Here is a 21,934-nt window from a genome sequence, read left to right on the forward strand (position 1 = left end):
TTTTTGACCTGATGTACACTGACAGAAAGCACATCACCTGACCCCAGGAGCGAACTCTGATTGGCTGAGGGAGGGTTGTCTTGAGCCTAAGGGATGAGACTAAAGGGAGGGGAAACCACGTTGCGTGGTCGTGAGGGAAAATCACGCAGAGCAACAGAACAGACCCTGCCTGCGGACAATCTGAGTCAGTCGCAATTAATGTCACATCTACATACGACAACGTGATTCAGCGCTTGGAAAAATAACGTTTCGTCACGGCCTCTCACTCGTTTCTCACTGTCACTCAGTGTACACATGCACCTCACACTGCAGAAGTGCGTGCATTCCTCATTCACTGCCATTCAAAACACACTTCATCCTGGGCTTTCTTGCTGCTGTAGCGTCAAGATACATTTCAGACCAATGTATGCGAACATACAGCATGTTCTTTCCAGGTACTCATACATGCAAGGCCCTTTCTGTGGGAAGATATGGGTGGTCGTGGGGCATGCGATTGGCCCGTTGGAATGGGAGGTGCATGATCTGATTCGGGTGGATCACTGATTAGTTCTTCGTCATGAAGGGCACCGGGCCCCACGTGAACGTACCCTTCTCTGGGTACACGTCTTCACTATGGCTGAACCTTACCCCCTTCCCTCCATGAACTGGTGAAAGAGAAGGAGAGGACGCAGAAAAATACAGAGAGAAATTGAGACCACATAGTGATGGGGATTTGAGAGATGGAAAGGAAGAGATACAGAAGAAGAAAAAAGATACAGTCCAACAAGCTCAGCAAATGTTAACAGTCTTTAGCAGTCCATCTTCAACCTGCTGTGGATTTTCACAGACACATACACACATTTGCACACACACTTTATTTTTAATATGTGTTTAAATACTTAAATGTAGTAGTGAGATTTACTCTAATTACATTTTAAATGATAATCTATTAAAATTGCTCTGCCAGGGGCGTCTCGGCCTAAAGTGTGTCAGGATTCCCAAAGTGTGTGAGGGAGAAAAAGAAAGACGGAACTCAGATTAAACACTAAAAGAAAATGCAATATTCTTTTCATAAAAATAAAATTAAAAAAATTATATATATATATATATATATGTATAAAGCAAAGTTATGGAAGCTTGTTTCCGCCACAGAATAAAAAATAAAAAAAGTATTTTTTCTCTCACAATTCTGACTTTTTTTCTCACAATTGCAAGTTTACATCTCTCAATTCTGACTTTATCTCACAATTACGTCAGAATTGCGTGATAAAGTCAGAATTGCGAGTTTATTTCTTGCAAATCTGACTTTATAACACGCAATTGCGAGTTTATAACACAATAAAGTCAGAATTGTGAGATGTAAACAATTGTGAGATAAAAAGTCGCAATTGTATCGAAGCTTGTTTCCGCCACAGAATAAAACATTTTAAAAGACAAAGTAATGTTTTAAAAAATATATAAAATATATAATAATTAGTTAGGATAATTACTGCATCTAACATAAAAGTTTGTGTATATATATATATATATGTGTGTGTGTGTGTGTGTGTATATAAATATATATACAGTATATACACACACATACATATATTATATATATTTACAAACTTTTATGTTAGATGTGATTAATCACGACTAATCAATTTGACAGCACTAATAATAATATACATAATACTATAATTTTATATATATCCTAATTTTATTAAAGACTGATGTTGTGTAGAGGTAGAGAAAAGGTAAATAATATTTAAAGGCACAGCGAGATGTCTGGAAGAGCCTTACCTTGTGTATTCTGGGACTGAACGAAGGTCTTGATGAGTTTGTCGGTGGCCTGAGTGTAGAGGGACAGGGCGTAGTGCAGAGACAGCAGGTCTGGACTCTTCTCAAGGAACGTCTTCTTCAGTCCCACACCTCCAGCATGGAAATATTGCTAAGAAACCCCAAAACAACAGAGAATGCTTGAGACCATGCTGTCTGTGTACGGCACGTCGGGATGCCCAAACAAACAAGAGCAATATTTTGATAGCTACAAAGACACAGTTGATTAATTGTGTATATTCCCTGTAATAATGTTGATTCCCTGAAAAATACCTGGGCTTCTCTGCTTATTAAACTGGTTTTTAACATTTAAAAAATCTATATTATATTCTGCTCTACATCACAAGGTGCAAAAAAGCATGACTGAACGTGTAAAGTGAATAATACAATGAAGGATAGTGATGTACAAATTGCAAATAAAACACATCCTTGTGTATCAGAGTTATGTTTTTTTTAAATTATTGAAAAAAAAAGAATGAATATTCTACATACAGTATATGTAGTGTAGAAGTAAGAAGGTAACTATAGTTATATATTTCCATTATATTCAGTGACCCACTATTTGAAGCACAATATTGCTGATGGTGTCGTCATCACAAACCAGTGGAAGACCATTCTTACACTGACATTCAGCTCTTTACACACACCTTTATAGTATCCAGTGCTAACTCAATCACTGCACACTGTTTAGGGGACAGTGCCTTGGCCTCCTCACGAACCATGTGCTCCTACAAAAAGAACAAAAGTTTATTAGGACAAAATACAATGATCTTTTCATAATTAAAATTGTTATTCCAGGTTCATTTAAACTGTGCACAAAAATTAAGAGAAATTTTTAATTAAAAAATAATTTAGGTGTTATACTGCATATACAAAATTAATACAAAAAATAATAGTGTTTATTTTATTTTACCTGTGACAATGAAGAGACAAATGACATGTTAATTAATTTTTTTTAATTCAAACATATTTAATGTTAAACTGATAAAAAAAACACTTTATTTATTCATATAGTGTTTATAAAACTATATAAATAAAGTTTTAAAATACAAATTCTTTCAAATAATCATTTACAAATATTTACTTAATATTATTCATATTCATATGATATTTGACCTAAATATTAATTTATAAATATTTATACATTTTTCAAAATGTTACTAAAATGTCATTTTTTGGCTACTACAAGTACGCATTTCAGAAAATTTCGGAAAACGAGTACGAAAAATTCTGTCAAAAAATAAATAAAAATATAGCTGCGAGCAGCGATTACGGGCCCAAGCCGGTGGCACCGCAACCCCGGTGCCTTTAGTTACCTAAAGGCACCGGAGTGGCGGTGCCGCCGGCTTTGGCCCTTCATCGCTGCTCGCAGCTATATTCATATATATATATATATATATATATATATATATATATATATATATATATATAAACAAGCCGGTGGCACCGCCACCCCGGTGCCTTTATATATATATATATATATGTCTACATTGTTCAATCACGCCTCACACACACACACACACTTTTGCAGAGCCCACACCAATGCAAGCTCTATAGCACACATCTTCTCAAAGGTCAAAGCGGAGTTACGATATTGCCCGTCATGCACAGTAACCCTAAAGGCACCGGGGTGGCGGTGCCACCGGCTTGTTTATATATATATATCGTATTATTCTAACTTGTAAAAAACTATTAACTTTTGTTAATATTCAACCATTTCACAACTAACTTTTTTCCATAGATCAAACACAACATAATTATATGGTGGACTGAAACAAAAATTATTAATTAAATAAAATTATTGTTTTCCTCTGAAATAGCAAAAGCATCACACACTAGCTGTACCTGCTCTAAATAAAAAATAGTAATTCAATAAAAATACAAAATCGAACTAAATAAAATAAATTATTACAAAAACAAAATCAAACCAAATAAAATATATCTTCGAAAAAAAAAGCGAGTGTCATGAGGAAAGGCGCCTCAGGAATCGTCAGGATTAACTCCATGTGTAAGGAATTTTGATTGATTTTATTTGTCACTTGAAAATTATTGTTAAATGTGTGCCTGCATAACTTTAATAAGATTTATTTTCTTTGATTTGATTTTGTTTTATATAATTTATTTATTTCGATTTTGTATTTTTATTTAAATACTATTATTTATTTAGAGCAGGTACAGCTAAGTGTGCGATGCTTTTGCTATTTCAGAGGGAAAAAAACACATTTTATTTCAAAAAGGCTTTTCAATTAAATAAAATGTTCAAGCTTTGTTTTCGTTTTATTATTTTGTTTGTTTTAAGCTTTGTTTAATTTATATTGTTAATCATCTGACACAAAACAAATGCATAAAGTATCATTTTAACTTTTAAAAAACTATTAACATTTGTTAATAGTACATTGCCTGTCTTTTGTTAATAGGACAAAACATAGTTATTATATTTTATAATATTTTATAAATATATAAAATAAACATTTGTAATGAAATCGTTCAAAAAAATTATATTAGCATTGTTTTAAACTTTGAAATAGAAGTAGCGCAATGCCTGGCCACTCCCGCGCCGCCTCCTTTTCACAATCCGAGGGAACCGTCTCCGGAATATTAACCTCACTCCTAGAAGTCCAATTCTCATTATTCATGCCTCTTACCTGGGATTGATTGCACACACACACACACACACACACACACACACACACGCACGCACGCACGCACGCACTCACACGCACACACACACACACACACACACACACACACGTGTCAAGTCACTTACATTTTAGATGCAATATTGACTGTTCTTCTGTTTCAGCAGCGAAAATAGTTAAACAAAGATCACAGCAGAACCATTGCATCTCACAGCAACGTGTTTTCTCATTACTGAATGATTCAGCATTTTGAACAAATTGGTTGACTCAAAGATTCAATGACCAATCCATAAACATCTGTCTCATTCATGAATCACTCAGTCGTTCAAACGAATCGTTTGAACGAATGAATCAATGACCCGCTCATTAAGACGGTCGCCTGGCGACACCTAGTGACGGTTTAGTGTTATTTGATTATACACTCAAAATATTCCACAACAAATCCTTTAAATTTAATGATATTCAGAACAGAACACGAATAAAAAAATAACTATAATAAAGCCAAAACGAAATAATTTAAAACAAAAGTAAAAGTAAGTGGTGTTAGGCTCACGTAAATCTCTCTTTAGAATCTAAATGTTGCAACATTTGCGATGTATTTGGATGCTAAACTATTCTTTATTACAGGCTTTGTACTTCACTCACGTTCCAATATCGACGGAAAAAATCATCCTCTTCACTTGTGCAAAAATGTGCTTGGAAAAATCACAGTGGAGCGGTGCTTACTGTGAATGATACAAATTGTACTACTGACTATTTCAACATAGCAGTGTAATTTGTATATGTTAGGTTGAATGTTTTATTATTGTGTGTGTGTGTGTGTGTGTGTGTGTTTGTGTGTGTGTGTGTGTGTGTGTGTGTCAGTGTGTGTGTGGGGGTCTGGGTGGCTCAGCGCGATTGAACAGTGAAACATACTCCGTCATTTTCTTCATACAGGACATCATTCAAACGTCAAAGTGTTTACTTATATTTGTGTACACTCGCAATAAAACACAACATTGTGTTTTTGTTAAATAAATTAAAGTAATACGTCCCCCGAAATGGCGCTAATTTTAAAATGAAACTAAAATGCTCACGGCTGCACGGGCATTCATAACTCTGCGCGCCCACGGTGAGGGACGAGCAGAACAGAGCGAACGTTGTTTAGTTCATTCCTACTTCCATAGGAATTAATTGAAAAAGCTCACTCTACTCTGCACCATTATTAATGAATTGTGCAGACGTTCTTATTTTACTTTCGCTTTTTACCTGATTTTGAACACAAGAGGGCAGTATAACACTATGTATGATTTGGAAAAAAAATTTTTTTGACTAAACAACCATTCTGGCTGTTTTTAAACTTAAACATTATTCTCTAATTGCTCTCACCACGCCCGTTTCTGAAACTCTGCACATGTCTACTGTCTAATAAATGTGATGTGTCTGTCGGGTTTCATGCAATTTCAAGTATGTTAAGAGTCTCAAAAGCATCAACAAAGAATAATAAAGTTTGATGCGTTGCCACGGCAACAGTATCTAAGATATCAATAATCCTTTCTCAGGTCTACATCTGCCGTGTGTCTACATTATACACATAAAGTTTGAAGCAAATTGGGTAAAAATAAGAGGGTGATTTCAAAGCCTTTAGGAAGTGACACACTTCCTGCTGCCAGTTGGTGGCGCTATAACTTTGACTCACAATAGTCACATCCATGTGATCGGACTCTTACAGCGAACACACTGCTGAAGTTTCATCAAGATCAGTTAATGTATGCAGAAGTTATAACACACTTCCTGTTTCCTTTATTCGCCATAAATTCGTTTCCTCGCCACGGCCAAACCGTTCGAGATATCAAAAATCCCCTGGCAACTTTTCATCCTCAATGTCTTGACTTCATGCTGACCGAGTTTCGTGGCGATTGGTTGAATTCTCTAGGAGGAGTATATCGAATTCCAGGGGCATACGCTTCCAAACAAACCATAATAGCCGACTTCCTGTTGGGCTGGGGTAAAAAGTAAAAGTACAAAGGATATATGAATCGATGAGATCTATATGTGTACCGAGTTTCATATTATTACATTCAAGCGTGTTTGATTTATGGACCAAGTTTTCGGACCCTGTTCCAGGGGGCGCTGTCGAGCCCCCCTGCCACGCCCGGGTACCAGCTTCAGCCCGGCCCTGATGGCCGCGGGTTCTGACCCGTGTGCAAAGTTTCAAGAGTTTTTGAGCATGTTAAGGGCCCCAAAAGTGCGCTGAGAGTCTCAAAAGTATCCAAAAAGAATATTAAAGTTTGATGCGTTGTCACGGCAACAGCATCTAAGATATCAACAATCCTTTCACAGGTCTACATCTGGCTTGTGTCTACATTATACACATCAAGTTTGAAGCAAATCGGGTAAAGCCTGTTTGATTTATGGACCAAGTTTTCGGACCCCGTTCCAGGGGGCGCTGTCGGGCCCCCCTGCCACGCCCGGGTACCAGCTTTAGCCCGGCCCTGATGGCCGCGGTTTCTGACCCGTGTGCAAAGTTTCAAGAGTTTTTGAGCATGTTAAGGGCCCCAAAAGTGCGCTAAGAATCTCAAAAGTATCCAAAAAGAATATTAAAGTTTGATGCGTTGTCACGGCAACAGCATCTAAGATATCAACAATCCTTTCACAGGTCTACAACTGGCTTGTGTCTACATTATACACATCAAGTTTGAAGCAAATAGGGTAAAGCGTGTTGGATATATGGACCAAATTGTCTGACCCGTTCAAGGGGGCGCTGTCGAGCCCCCCTGCCACGCCCGGGTACCAGCTTCAGCCTGGCCCTGATGGCCGCGGGTTTTGTCCCGTGTGCAAAGTTTCAAGAGTTTTCGAGCACGTTAAGAACCCCAAAAGTGCCCGAAAGCATAAAAAAGCATGAAAAAGCTTAAAAAAAGGAATATTAATGTTTGATGCATTGCCATGGCAACAGTATCTAAGATATCAATAATCCTTTCACAGGTCTACATCTGGCGTGTGTCTACATTATGCACATGAAGTTTGAAGCAAATCGGGTAAAAATAAGAGGGTGATTTAAAAGCATTTTGAAAGTGACACACTTCCTGCTGCCAGTTGGTGGCGCTATAACTTTGACTCACAATAGTCACATCCATGTGATCGGGCTCTTACAACGAACACACTGCTGAAGTTTCATCAAGATTAGTTAATGTATGCAGTAGTTATAACACACTTCCTGTTTCACGTTTCTCGCCATAATTTCGTTTACTCGCCGCGGCCAAACCGTTCGAGATATCAAAAATCCCCTGGCAATTTTTCATCCTCAGTGTCTTGACTTCATGCTGACCGAGTTTCGTGCCGTGTGTTTGAATTCTCTAGGAGGAGTATTTCACATTCCATTGCATGTGTTTTCCAAACAACCCTTAATAGCCGACTTCCTGTTGGGCTGGGGTAAAAAGTAAGAGCATGAAGTATATATGAACCGATGAGATCTATATGTGTACTGAGTTTCATATTATTACATGCAAGCGTGTTTGATTTATGGACCAAGTGTTCAAACCCCGTTCCAGGGGGCGCTGTCGAGCCCCCCTGCCACGCCCGGGTACCAGCTTCAGCCCGGCCCTGATGGCCGCGGGTTCTGAGATGTGTGCAAAGTTTCAAGAGTTTTCGAGCACGTTAAGGCCCCCAAAAGTGCCCAAAAGGTAGTAAAATAATAATAAATATAGCTGCGAGCAGCGATTACGGGCCCAAGCCGGTGGCACCGCAACCCCGGTGCCTTTAGTTACCTAAAGGCACCGGGGTGGCGGTACCACCGGCTTTGGCCCTTCATCGCTGCTCGCAGCTATATTTATTTATATATATATATATATATATAAAGCCGGTGGCACCGCCACCCTGGTGCCTTTAGGGTTATTGTGCACGACGTGCAAAAACGTAACCCTGCTTTGACTGTCGAAAAGAAGTGTGCTGTAGAGCTTGTATCAGTGTGGGCTCTGCAAAAGTGTGCATTGAGGGCACATGTCAACCACAAAGTATGCGAGAGCAACCTTCTGAAAGGTCAGGTCTACATCCAGGTCTACATCTGCCGTGTGTTTACATCATAGTAGTGAAGTTTGAAGCAATCAGGTGATTTCAAAGCTTTTTGAAAGTGACAGACTTCCTGCTGCTAGTTGGTGGCGCTATAACCGGGGTGGCGGTGCCGCCGGCTTTGGCCCTTTCACGCTGCTCGCAGCTATATTTATATATATATATACACACACACACACACATATATATATATATATATATATATATATATATATACATAAATATATATATATTGTTTTTTTAAGAGACAAGACAGAATATTACTTGCCTGATCTGATTAGAAAAATAGTGTTTGTCTGTGTGTGTGTGTGTGTGGCGTAATTGAACAATGTAGACATAAAGACATACTCCGTCCTTTTGTTCATACAGGACATTATTCAAACTGCAAAGTGTTTACTTATATTTGTGTACACTCGCAATAAAACACAACATTGTGCTTTTGTCAAACTATAAACTCTTGTCAAACTGTAAACTACAACTGTCACCCAACCAAAATCTCTTACACACACACACACACACACAGTTTAAAAGCAAAAAATATCAAACAATCCTATTTAAAAACAGTCTGTGGGAGCCATCTTTTGGACATTCATCATATCGCATTGGTTTTCATTTCTTGTCATCAAACAGAGCCCTAATCTGTTTATTTTTTCAGTTACACATTCTACATTGATTAAAAAAGAAAAATCAAAGGTGTTTTTATTTTATACAGAAATAAATAATCTATCATTCAGATGAGAATAAAGTTAGTGTTAGTTCAAATTTTAAGGAAAACAAATATATGATCTGAAATATAGCACATTCATGTAAAATTCATTTAGGTTCGATTACCAAACATACAATCTTAATGTAATTTTTAAGCAAACAATACATTTAAAATATATGGGTTGTATGACTATTTTTTAATATAAAAAGATATATATCCAAAAAGACAAGGTCTAAAGTTTAACAAGGGTTAAACTCTTATCACTGTAACAGACACAATCACACACACAATCACACACACACACACAAGTCAAATCACTTACATTTTAGATGCAATATTGACTTTTTTTCTGTTTCAGCAGCGAAAATAGTTAAACAAAGATCACAGCAGAACCATCGAGGATCTCACAGCAACGCGTTCTCATTACTGAATGATTCAGCATTTTGAACGAATCGGTTGACTCAAAGATTCAATGACCAATCAATCCATAAACATCTATCTCATAAGTGTTTACTTATATTTGTGAACAATCGCAATAAAACACAACATTGTGCTTTTGTCAAACTGTAAACTACAACTGTCACCCAACCAAAATCTCTTTTTTATTTTATACAGAAATAAATAATCTATCATTCAGATGAGAATAAAGTTAGTGTTAGGTCAAATTTTAAGGAAAACTCTGAAATATAGCACATTCATTTAAAATTCATTCAGGTTCAATTACCAAACATACAAATCTTAATGTAATTTAAAGCAAACAATACATTTAAAATATATGGGTTGTATGCCTATTTTTTTTTATATAAAAAGATATATATCCAAAAAGTAACAGACACAATCATACACACACACACACACACACACACACACACACACACACACACACACACACACACACACACACACACACACACACACACACACACACACACACACACACACACACACACACACACACAGACACACACACAAGTCAAATCACTTACATTTTATATGCAATATTGACTTTTTTCTGTTTCAGCAGTGAAACTAGTTAAACAAAGATCACAGCAGAACCATCGAGCATCTCACAGCAACGTGTTTTCTCATTACTGAATGATTCAGCATTTTGAACGAATCGGTTGACTCAAAGATTCAATGACCAATCCATAATCTGTCTCATTCATGAATGACTCAGCCGTTCGAACGAATCGTTCGAACAAATGAATCAATGACTCGCTCATTAAGACGGTCGCCTGGCGACACCTAATGACGGCTTAGTGATATGTTTAAAAGTATCATTCTTTCAAACGATTGTTAATTAACTCATATTTGAAACATAAGCTATATATATATATATACACACATATATACACACAAAAATAAAATAAAAACACATTTGAAGCGTGTTTGCTTACTAAATTGTGAGCAGAACGAAAGTTGCAGCAAATATCAGCAACAGGAGTCAAATTTCATTAATCACGAGAGTGAAGAGCTGACTGAAAAGATGATGACGGAATAGGCTATTTTATGTAAAAGCGCCTATTTAAGCGAATCTATCATTGTACTCTTTTGTTGTTGTGTTTTCCGTGAAAAATAATAGACTATTGAACTCACAATTCAAGCAATTGGCCCCCGATATTGCACTAATTTTAAAGTGACACTAAAAAGTATGCGGCTGCAGTGGCATTCATTACGGTGCGCGTCCATGGCGACGAGCGAGCAAAACAGAGCGAACGTTTTTTCATTTCTACTTCCATAGAAATTCATTCGAGCGCACTGTGAGCGCCACCACTATAAATGTCCTTACTTTACTTTCACTTTTAACTTAGCGATATAAAAGCCCCCGGTGTTACAAGTCAAATAACCGGTGAGAAAAAATTCTCGGAGTCACATAGCAGCTACCTATATTTAAATACAACAGGCCTACCTGATTTTGAACACAAGAGGGCAGTATAGCCCTATGTATTATTTGATATATTTATTTTTTAACTGAATAGTGCATCCTGGCTGTTTTTAAACTTGTACATTATTCTTAAATTGAAAACAAGAATAAAATGGGTTTAGTTCTGATATTTGTATAATTTTATCTAGAAATAAATGGTGTATAATTAAATTTTTAGAAGATATGAGGCTTTTAGTGTTTATTTTTTTTTACATGACTTTAATCCCTCGCCATAGCAAAACAATTAGAGATATTCAATAGATATTCACAATTATGCTTCTTTAATGTATTTTCATCATGTTGAAAAAGTTTGGTGGGAATAAAATAAACCACTTAAGAGGAGTGGGTAAAAATGTAGAGCCTGGTTTTGCAAAACATCCACATTAAGACCAAAATAGCCCACTTCCTGTTGGGCTGGCTTAAAGTTGTTTGGCCCGATGAGATCTATATGTGTACAGAGTTTCATAATATTACATGCAAGTGTGTTTGATTTATGGACCAAATTTTCTGACCAAGTTAATTTAATTAATAAACTAATTATATAAAACTATTTTCAATGCACTACAATTCAACTGGTTATATGCCTTTACTTATTAATACAACTTATTTAAAAAATACAAGGCGTAAGACATTTTTTTTTCTTTTTTAATGCAGGCCAAACCACACAGCAGTCAAATGGTTAATCTAGCCCCCCTCCCCCTCCCCACACTCACAGACACACACACACACACATAGACGTAGGCTCAGAGAGAGAGAGACATAAAATGACAATTTTCAAACCAAAATATCTGATTTCCTGTTGGTTGGAGCTTTTGAGTGTAAATTAGAAAGTTGTCTGGCTGGAGGAGAACAATACACATACCGATTTTTATTACTGTAGATAAAATCAATCCCCCCACTTTTGACAAAAGGTGGCGCTACTGAGCCCCTCACCACGCCCGTTTCTGAAACTTTGCACATATCTACTGGCTAATAAATGTGATGTGTCTGTCGGGTTTCATGCAATTTCAAGTATGTTAAGAGTCTCAAAAGCATCAACAAAGAATAATAAAGTTTGATGCGTTGCCACGGCAACAGTATCTAAGATATCAATAATCCTTTCTCAGGTCTACATCTGCCGTGTGTCTACATTATACACATAAAGTTTGAAGCAAATTGGGTAAAAATAAGAGGGTGATTTCAAAGCCTTTAGGAAGTGACACACTTCCTGCTGCCAGTTGGTGGCGCTATAACTTTGACTCACAATAGTCACATCCATGTGATCGGGCTCTTACAGCGAACACACTGCTGAAGTTTCATCAAGATCAGTTAATGTATGCAGAAGTTATAACACACTTCCTGTTTCCTTTATTCGCCATAAATTCGTTTCCTCGCCACGGCCAAACCGTTCGAGATATCAAAAATCCCCTGGCAACTTTTCATCCTCAATGTCTTGACTTCATGCTGACCGAGTTTCGTGGCGATTGGTTGAATTCTCTAGGAGGAGTATATCGAATTCCAGGGGCATACGCTTCCAAACAAACCATAATAGCCGACTTCCTGTTGGGCTGGGGTAAAAAGTAAAAGTACAAAGGATATATGAATCGATGAGATCTATATGTGTACCGAGTTTCATATTATTACATTCAAGCGTGTTTGATTTATGGACCAAGTTTTCGGACCCTGTTCCAGGGGGCGCTGTCGAGCCCCCCTGCCACGCCCGGGTACCAGCTTCAGCCCGGCCCTGATGGCCGCGGGTTCTGACCCGTGTGCAAAGTTTCAAGAGTTTTTGAGCACGTTAAGGGCCCCAAAAGTGCGCTGAGAGTCTCAAAAGTATCCAAAAAGAATATTAAAGTTTGATGCGTTGTCACGGCAACAGCATCTAAGATATCAACAATCCTTTCACAGGTCTACATCTGGCGTGTGTCTACATTATACACATCAAGTTTGAAGCAAATCGGGTAAAGCCTGTTTGATTTATGGACCAAGTTTTCGGACCCCGTTCCAGGGGGCGCTGTCGAGCCCCCCTGCCACGCCCGGGTACCAGCTTCAGCCCGGCCCTGATGGCCGCGGTTTCTGACCCGTGTGCAAAGTTTCAAGAGTTTTTGAGAATGTTAAGGGCCCCAAAAGTGCGCTAAGAATCTCAAAAGTATCCAAAAAGAATATTAAAGTTTGATGCGTTGTCACGGCAACAGCATCTAAGATATCAACAATCCTTTCACAGGTCTACATCTGGCTTGTGTCTACATTATACACATCAAGTTTGAAGCAAATAGGGTAAAGCGTGTTGGATATATGGACCAAATTGTCTGACCCGTTCAAGGGGGCGCTGTCGAGCCCCCCTGCCACGCCCGGGTACCAGCTTCAGCCTGGCCCTGATGGCCGCGGGTTTTGTCCCGTGTGCAAAGTTTCAAGAGTTTTCGAGCACGTTAAGAACCCCAAAAGTGCCCGAAAGCATAAAAAAGCATGAAAAAGCTTAAAAAAAGGAATATTAATGTTTGATGCATTGCCATGGCAACAGTATCTAAGATATCAATAATCCTTTCACAGGTCTACATCTGGCGTGTGTCTACATTATGCACATGAAGTTTGAAGCAAATCGGGTAAAAATAAGAGGGTGATTTAAAAGCATTTTGAAAGTGACACACTTCCTGCTGCCAGTTGGTGGCGCTATAACTTTGACTCACAATAGTCACATCCATGTGATCGGGCTCTTACAACGAACACACTGCTGAAGTTTCATCAAGATTAGTTAATGTATGCAGTAGTTATAACACACTTCCTGTTTCACGTTTCTCGCCATAATTTCGTTTACTCGCCACGGCCAAACCGTTCGAGATATCAAAAATCCCCTGGCAATTTTTCATCCTCAGTGTCTTGACTTCATGCTGACCGAGTTTCGTGCCGTGTGTTTGAATTCTCTAGGAGGAGTATTTCACATTCCATTGCATGTGTTTTCCAAACAACCCTTAATAGCCGACTTCCTGTTGGGCTGGGGTAAAAAGTAAGAGCATGAAGTATATATGAACCGATGAGATCTATATGTGTACTGAGTTTCATATTATTACATGCAAGCGTGTTTGATTTATGGACCAAGTGTTCAAACCCCGTTCCAGGGGGCGCTGTCGAGCCCCCCTGCCACGCCCGGGTACCAGCTTCAGCCCGGCCCTGATGGCCGCGGGTTCTGAGATGTGTGCAAAGTTTCAAGAGTTTTCGAGCACGTTAAGGCCCCCAAAAGTGCCCAAAAGGTAGTAAAATAATAATAATAATAATAATAAATAATAATCCTTAGGAAAACAATAGGGCCTTCGCCTTTTCAAGGCTTGGGCCCTAAATATAGCTGCGAGCAGCGATTACGGGCCCAAGCCGGTGGCACCGCAACCCCGGTGCCTTTAGTTACCTAAAGGCACCGGGGTGGCGGTACCACCGGCTTTGGCCCTTCATCGCTGCTCGCAGCTATATTTATATATATATATATATATATATATATATATAAAGCCGGTGGCACCGCCACCCTGGTGCCTTTAGGGTTATTGTGCACGACGTGCAAAAACGTAACCCTGCTTTGACTGTCGAAAAGAAGTGTGCTGTAGAGCTTGTATCAGTGTGGGCTCTGCAAAAGTGTGCATTGAGGGCACATATCAACCACAAAGTATGCGAGAGCAACCTTCTGAAAGGTCAGGTCTACATCCAGGTCTACATCTGCCGTGTGTTTACATCATAGTAGTGAAGTTTGAAGCAATCAGGTGATTTCAAAGCTTTTTGAAAGTGACAGACTTCCTGCTGCCAGTTGGTGGCGCTATAACCGGGGTGGCGGTGCCGCCGGCTTTGGCCCTTTCATCGCTGCTCGCAGCTATATTTATATATATACACACACAAACACACACACACACACACACACGTATATATATATATATATATATATATACATAAATATATATATATTGTTTTTTTAAGAGACAAGACAGAATATTACTTGCCTGATCTGATTAGAAAAATAGTGTTTGTGTGTGTGTGTGTGTGTGTGTGTGTGTGTGTGTGTGTGTGTGTGTGTGTTTGTGTGTGTGTGTGTGTGTGTGGCGTAATTGAACAATGTAGACATAAAAACATACTCCGTCCTTTTGTTCATACAGGACATTATTCAAACTGCAAAGTGTTTACTTATATTTGTGTACACTTGCAATAAAACACAACATTGTGCTTTTGTCAAGCTATAAACTCTTGTCAAACTGTAAACTACAACTGTCACCCAACCAAAATCTCTTACACACACACACACACACACACAGTTTAAAAGCAAAAAATATCAAACAATCCTATTTAAAAACAGTCTGTGGGAGCCATCTTTTGGACATTCATCATATCGCATTGGTTTTCATTTCTTGTCATCAAACAGAGCCCTAATCTGTTTATTTTTTCAGTTACACATTCTACATTGATTAAAAAAGAAAAATCAAATGTGTTTTTATTTTATACAGAAATAAATAATCTATCATTCAGATGAGAATAAAGTTAGTGTTAGTTCAAATTTTAAGGAAAACAAATATATGATCTGAAATATAGCACATTCATTTAAAATTCATTCAGGTTCAATTACCAAACATACAATCTTAATGTAATTTAAAGCAAACAATACATTTAAAATATATGGGTTGTATGACTATTTTTTAATATAAAAAGATATATATCCAAAAAGACAAGGCCTAAAGTTTAACAAGAGTTAAACTCTTATCACTGTAACAGACACAATCACACACACAATCACACACACACACACACACACAAGTCAAATCACTTACATTTTACATGCAATATTGACTTTTTTTCTGTTTCAGCAGCGAAAATAGTTAAACAAAGATCACAGCAGAACCATCGCGCATCTCACAGCAACGCGTTCTCATTACTGAATGATTCAGCATTTTGAACGAATCGGTTGACTCAAAGATTCAATGACCAATCAATCCATAAACATCTATCTCATTCATGAATGACTCAGTCGTTCAAACGAATGAATCAATGACTCGCTCATTAAGACGGTCGCCTGGCGACACCTAATGACGGTTTAGTGTTATGTTTAAAAGTATCATTCTTTCCAACGATTGTTAATTAACTCATATTTGAAACATAAGCTATATTTATATATATACATACATATACACACACATACACAAAAATAAAATAAAAACACATTTGAAACGTGTTTGCTTACTAAATTGTGAGCTGAACGAAAGTTGCAGCAAATATCAGCAACAGGAGTCAAATTTCATTAATCACGAGAGTGAAGAGCTGACTGAAAAGATGATGATGGAATAGGCTATTTTATGTAAAAACGCCTATTTAAGCGAATCTGTCATTGTACTCTTTTATTGTTGTGTTTTCCGTGAAAAATAATAGACTATTGAACTCACAATTCAAGCAATCGGCCCCCGAAATTGCACTAATTTTAGTGACACTAAAAAGTATGCGGCTGCACTGGCATTCATAATGGTGCGCGTCCATGGCGACGAGCGAGCAGAACAGAGCGAACGTTTAGTTAATTTCTACTTCCATAGGAATTCATTCGAGCGCCACCATTTCAATGTCTGTGCGGACGTCCATATTATACTTTCGCTTTCAAGTTAGTGTTTTTAAACCCCCCAGCGGGAGGTTTACACAATTGGTTTACACAATCACACGTTGATTAACCGGTGGGAAAATATTCCCATAGTAACATCCCTAATATATAAATATTTATAAATTCAATAGGCCTACCTGATTTTGAACACAAGAGGGCAGTATAGCACTATATATGATTTGGATTATTATTATTTTTGACTAAACAACCATTCTGGCTGTTTTTAAACTTAAAAATAATTCTTAAATTGAAAAAAAGGAATAAAATGGGTTTAGTTCTAATATTTGTATAATTTTATATAAAAATAAATGGTGTATAATTACATTTTAGAAAGATATGAGACATGCCCTGATTCTTTTTTTGACATTACTTGAATCCCTCAACCATAGCAAAACCGTTTGAGATATTCAATATCTGTTCACAATTTAGCATCTTCAATGTATTTTCATCATGTTGAAAAAGTTTGGCATGAATAAAATAAACTACTTAGGAGGAGTAGCTAAAAACTCAGAATCTGAAATCCACATTCAAACCAAAATATCTGACTTCCTGTTGGTCGTAGCTAATTACGGTAAATTAGAAAGTTGTCCGGCTCGAAGAGTACAATATACATATCGAGTTTTGTTACTGTAGATAAAACTAACCCCCCCACTTTTGTCAAAAGCATTTAGAAAGTGACACACTTCCTGCTGCCAGTTGGTGGCGCTATAACTTTGACTCACAATAGTCACATCCATGTGATCGGCCTCTTACAGCGATCACACTGCTGAAGTTTCATCAAGATCAGTTAATGTATGCAGAAGTTATAACGCACTTCTTGTTTGTTGTTTCTCGCCATAAATTCGTTTCCTCGCCACGGCCAAACCGTTCGAGATATCAAAAATCCCCTCGCAAACTTTCATCCTCAATGTCTTGACTTCATGCTGACCGAGTTTCGTGCCGTTTGTTTGAATTCTCTAGGAGGAGTATTTCACATTCCATTGCGTGTGTTTTACCAACAACCCTAAATAGCCGACTTCCTGTTGGGCTGGGGTAAAAAGTAAGAGTGTGAAGTATATATGAAACGAGGAGATCTACATGTGTACCGAGTTTCATATTATTACATGCAAGCGTGTTTGATTTATGGACCATGTTTTCGGACCCCGTTCCAGGGGGCGCTGTCGAGCCCCCCTGCCACGCCCGGGTACCATCTTCAGCCCGGCCCTGATGGCCGCGGGTTCTGACATGTGTGCAAAGTTTCAGGAGTTTTTGAGCATGTTAAGGCCTCCAAAAGTGTCCAAAAGGTAGCAGAAAAATAATAATAATAATAATAATAATAATAATAATAATAATAAATATATATATATATATATCACTTGCCTTACCGGATTAGAACAATGAAAACAATAAAAAAATAACTAGGGAATCACTAAACCGAGAGAATTAATCTGTTTTGATGATACACTCAAAATATTACACAAGCAATTCTTTAAATTTAATGATATTCAGAACAGAACAAGAATAAAAAAAAACTATAATTAAGAAATAACCGAAATAATTGAAAGCGAAAGTAAAAATTAGGTGGTGTTTGGCTCACGTAACTCTCTCATTAGAATCAAACTGTTTCAACATTTGCGATGTATTTGGATGCTAAACTATTCTTCATTATGGGCTTTGTACTTCACTCAGGTTTCAATATGTGTGTGTGTGTGTGTGTGTGTGTGTGTGTGTGTGTGTGTGTGTGTGTGTGTGTGTGTGTGTGTGTGTGTGTGTGTGTCTGTGTCTGTGTGTCTGTGTGTGTGTGTGGGTGAGGTGCGGGTGCGGGTGCGATTGAACTGTTACACATAAAAACATACTCCGTCATTTTGTTCATAGAGGACATCATTCAAACTGCAAAGTGTTTACTTATATTTGTGTACACTCGCAATAAAACACAACAAAGTGCTTTTGTCAAACTATAAACTCTTGTCAAACTGTAACCTACAACTGTCACCCAACTAAAATCACACGCACACACTGTCTAAAAGCAAAAAATATTTATCCAACCCCATTTAAAACAGTCTGTGGGAGCCATCTTTTGGACATTCACCATATCGCATTGATTTTCATTTATTGTCCTCAGAGCCCTAATCTGTTTATTTTTCAATTACACATTCTACATTGATTAAAAAAGAAAATTCTAATGTGTTTTTATTTTATACAGGAATAAGTTATTTATAATTCAGATGAGAATAAAGTTAGTGTTAGTTCAAATTTTAAGGAAAACAAATATATTGATCTGAAATATAGCACATTCATCTCAGGTTAAATTACCAAACATACAATCTTAATTTAATTTAAAGCAAACGATACATTTAAAATATATGGGTTGTATGCATATTTTGGAATTTAAAAAAAAAGATATATATCCAAAAAGACAAGGCCTTAAACTTGAACAAGGGTTAAACTCTTGTCGCTGTAAGAGACACAATGATTCAGCATTTTGAACGAATCGATTGACTCAAAGATTCAATGACCAATCCATAAACATGTATTGTCTCATTCATGAATGACTCAGTCGTTCGAACGAATCATTTGAACGAATGAATCAATGACTCACTCATTAAGACGGTCGCCTGGCGACACCTAATGACGGTTTAGTGTTATGTTTAAAAGTATCATTCTTTCCAACTCATATTTAAAACAATCTCACATTATTTAATGCATTGTTATTTTTCAGTGTAAACGATTTAATTTGATCACCCCTACCTAGAGTAACAGCCATATAGTGTCTTATTATTCTAAATAATTGAATTTATTGATCAAATTTACAAATTAAAAATGAAAGATGAAGCATACATTTAATAAGACTAGACTAGGGGTGCCCAGCAGATATTACAATTGGCAGATTTAAATATACCATGGCCCCCCACCGTCAATTTGGTGTGTGTATAATAAAATCATTTAGTCACTACAATTAAAACTTGAACGTATTTGCTTACTAAATTGTGAGCAGAACGAAAGTTGCAGCAAAGATCAGCAACAGGAGTCAAAATTCATTAATCACGAGAGTGAAGAGCTGACTGGAAAAATTATGACGGAATATTTTGTGTAAAAGCGCCTATATAAGCGAATCTGTCATTTACTCTTTTGTTGTTGTCTTTTCCCTGAAAACCGGAAGCAATCGGTCCCCGATATGGCGCTAATTTTAGTGACACTAAAAAGTATGCGGCTGCACTGGAATTCATAACGGTGCGCGTCCATGGCGACGAGCGAGCAAAACAGAGCGAATGTTTTTTCATTTCTACTTCCATAGAAATTCATTCGAGCGCACTGTGAGCGCCACCACTATAAATGTCCGTGCGGACGTCCTTACTTTACTTTCACTTTTAACTTAGCGATTTAACACGTTTTACACGTCAAATAACCGGTGAGAAAATATTCTCGGAGTCACATAGGCTACCTAATATATTTAAATACAATAGGCCTACCTGATTTTGAACACAAGAGGGCAGTATAGCCCTATGTATTATTTGATATATTTATTTTTTTTAACTGAATAGTGCATCCTGGCTGTTTTTAAACTTGTACATTACTCTTAAATTGAAAACAAGAATAAAATGGGTTTAGTTGTGATATTTGTATAATTTTATCTAGAAATAAATGGTGTATAATTAAATTTTTAGAAGATATGAGGCTTTTAGTGTTTATTTTTTTTTTACATGATTTTAATCCCTCGCCATAGCAAAACAATTAGAGATATTCAATAGATATTCACAATTATGCTTCTTTAATGTATTTTCATCATGTTGAAAAAGTTTGGTGGGAATAAAATAAACCACTTAAGAGGAGTGGGTAAAAATGTAGAGCCTGGTTTTGCAAAACATCCACATTAAGACAAAAATAGCCCACTTCCTGTTGGGCTGGCTTAAAGTTGTTTGGCCCGATGAGATCTATATACCGAGTTTCATAATATTACATGCAAGTGTGTTTGATTTATGGACCAAATTTTCTGACGAAGTTTATGGACCAAGTTAATTTAATTAATAAACTAATTATATAAAACTATTTTCAATGCACTACAATTCAACTGGTTATATGCCTTTACTTATTAATACAACTTATTTAAAAAATACAAGGCGTAAGACATTTATTTTCTTTTTTAATGCAGGCCAAACAACACAGCAGTCAAATGGTTAATCTAGCCCCCCTCCCCCTCCCCACACTCACAGACACACACACACACAGAGACGTAGGCTCAGAGAGAGAGAGAGACATAAAATGACAATTTTCAAACCAAAATATCTGACTTCCTGTTGGTTGGAGCTATTGAGTGTAAATTAGAAACTTGTCTGGCTGGAGGAGAACAATACACATACCGATTTTTATTACTGTAGATAAAATTAATCCCCCCACTTTTGACAAAAGGTGGCGCTACTGAGCCCTCAACACGCCCGTTTCTGAAACTTTGCACATGTCTACTGGCTAATAAATGAGATGTGTCTGTCGAGTTTCATGCAATTTTAAGCAATTTCAGGCATGCTAAGAGTCTCAAAAGCATAAAAAAAGAATATTAAAGTTTGATGCGTTGCCACGACAACAGTATCTAAGATATCAAGAATCCATTCACAGGTCTACATCTGCCGTGTGTTTACATTATAGTAGTGAAGTTTGAAGCAAATCGGGTAAAAATAAGAGGGTGATTTCAAAGCATTTAGGAAGTGACACACTTCCTTCTGCCAGTTGGTGGCGCTATAACTTTGACTCACAATAGTCACATCCATGTGATCGGGCTCTTACAACGAACACACTGGTGAAGTTTCATCAAGATCAGTTAATGTATGCAGTAGTTATGACACACTTCCTGTTTCACGTTTCTCGCCATAATTTTGTTTCCTCGCCACGGCCAAACCGTTCGAGATATCAAAAATCCCCTCGCAAACTTTCATCCTCAATGTCTTGACTTCATGCTGACCGAGTTTCGTGCCGTTTGTTTGAATTCTCTAGGAGGAGTATTTCACATTCCATTGCGTGTGTTTTACCAACAACCCTAAATAGCCGACTTCCTGTTGGGCTGGGGTAAAAAGTAAGAGTGTGAAGTATAAATGAAACGAGGAGATCTACATGTGTACCGAGTTTCATATTATTACATGCAAGCGTGTTTGATTTATGGACCATGTTTTCGGACCCCGTTCCAGGGGGCGCTGTCGAGCCCCCCTGCCACGCCCGGGTACCATCTTCAGCCCGGCCCTGATGGCCGCGGGTTCTGA

General features: G+C 37.5%; 1 protein-coding gene across 1 annotated transcript in view; it reads right to left on the minus strand.

Annotated features, from left to right (window-relative positions):
- The window catches only part of unc13a (unc-13 homolog A (C. elegans)), a 117,499-nt gene that overhangs the window by 4,476 nt on the left and 91,089 nt on the right, over nucleotides 1–21,934 (minus strand). The window contains exons 38-40 of the mRNA XM_056256402.1: nucleotides 2,445–2,525; nucleotides 1,762–1,909; nucleotides 588–644 (exon numbers count right to left, since the gene is read on the minus strand). Of these exons, the coding sequence (XP_056112377.1) occupies nucleotides 588–644; nucleotides 1,762–1,909; nucleotides 2,445–2,525 (286 nt within the window). The remainder of the gene's footprint in view (nucleotides 1–587; nucleotides 645–1,761; nucleotides 1,910–2,444; nucleotides 2,526–21,934) is intronic.

The sequence above is a fragment of the Rhinichthys klamathensis genome, unplaced genomic scaffold (genome assembly GCF_029890125.1).
Source record: "Rhinichthys klamathensis goyatoka isolate OS25496 unplaced genomic scaffold, OSU_Roscu_1.1 h1tg000127l_1, whole genome shotgun sequence".
NCBI lineage: Eukaryota > Metazoa > Chordata > Actinopteri > Cypriniformes > Leuciscidae > Rhinichthys > Rhinichthys klamathensis.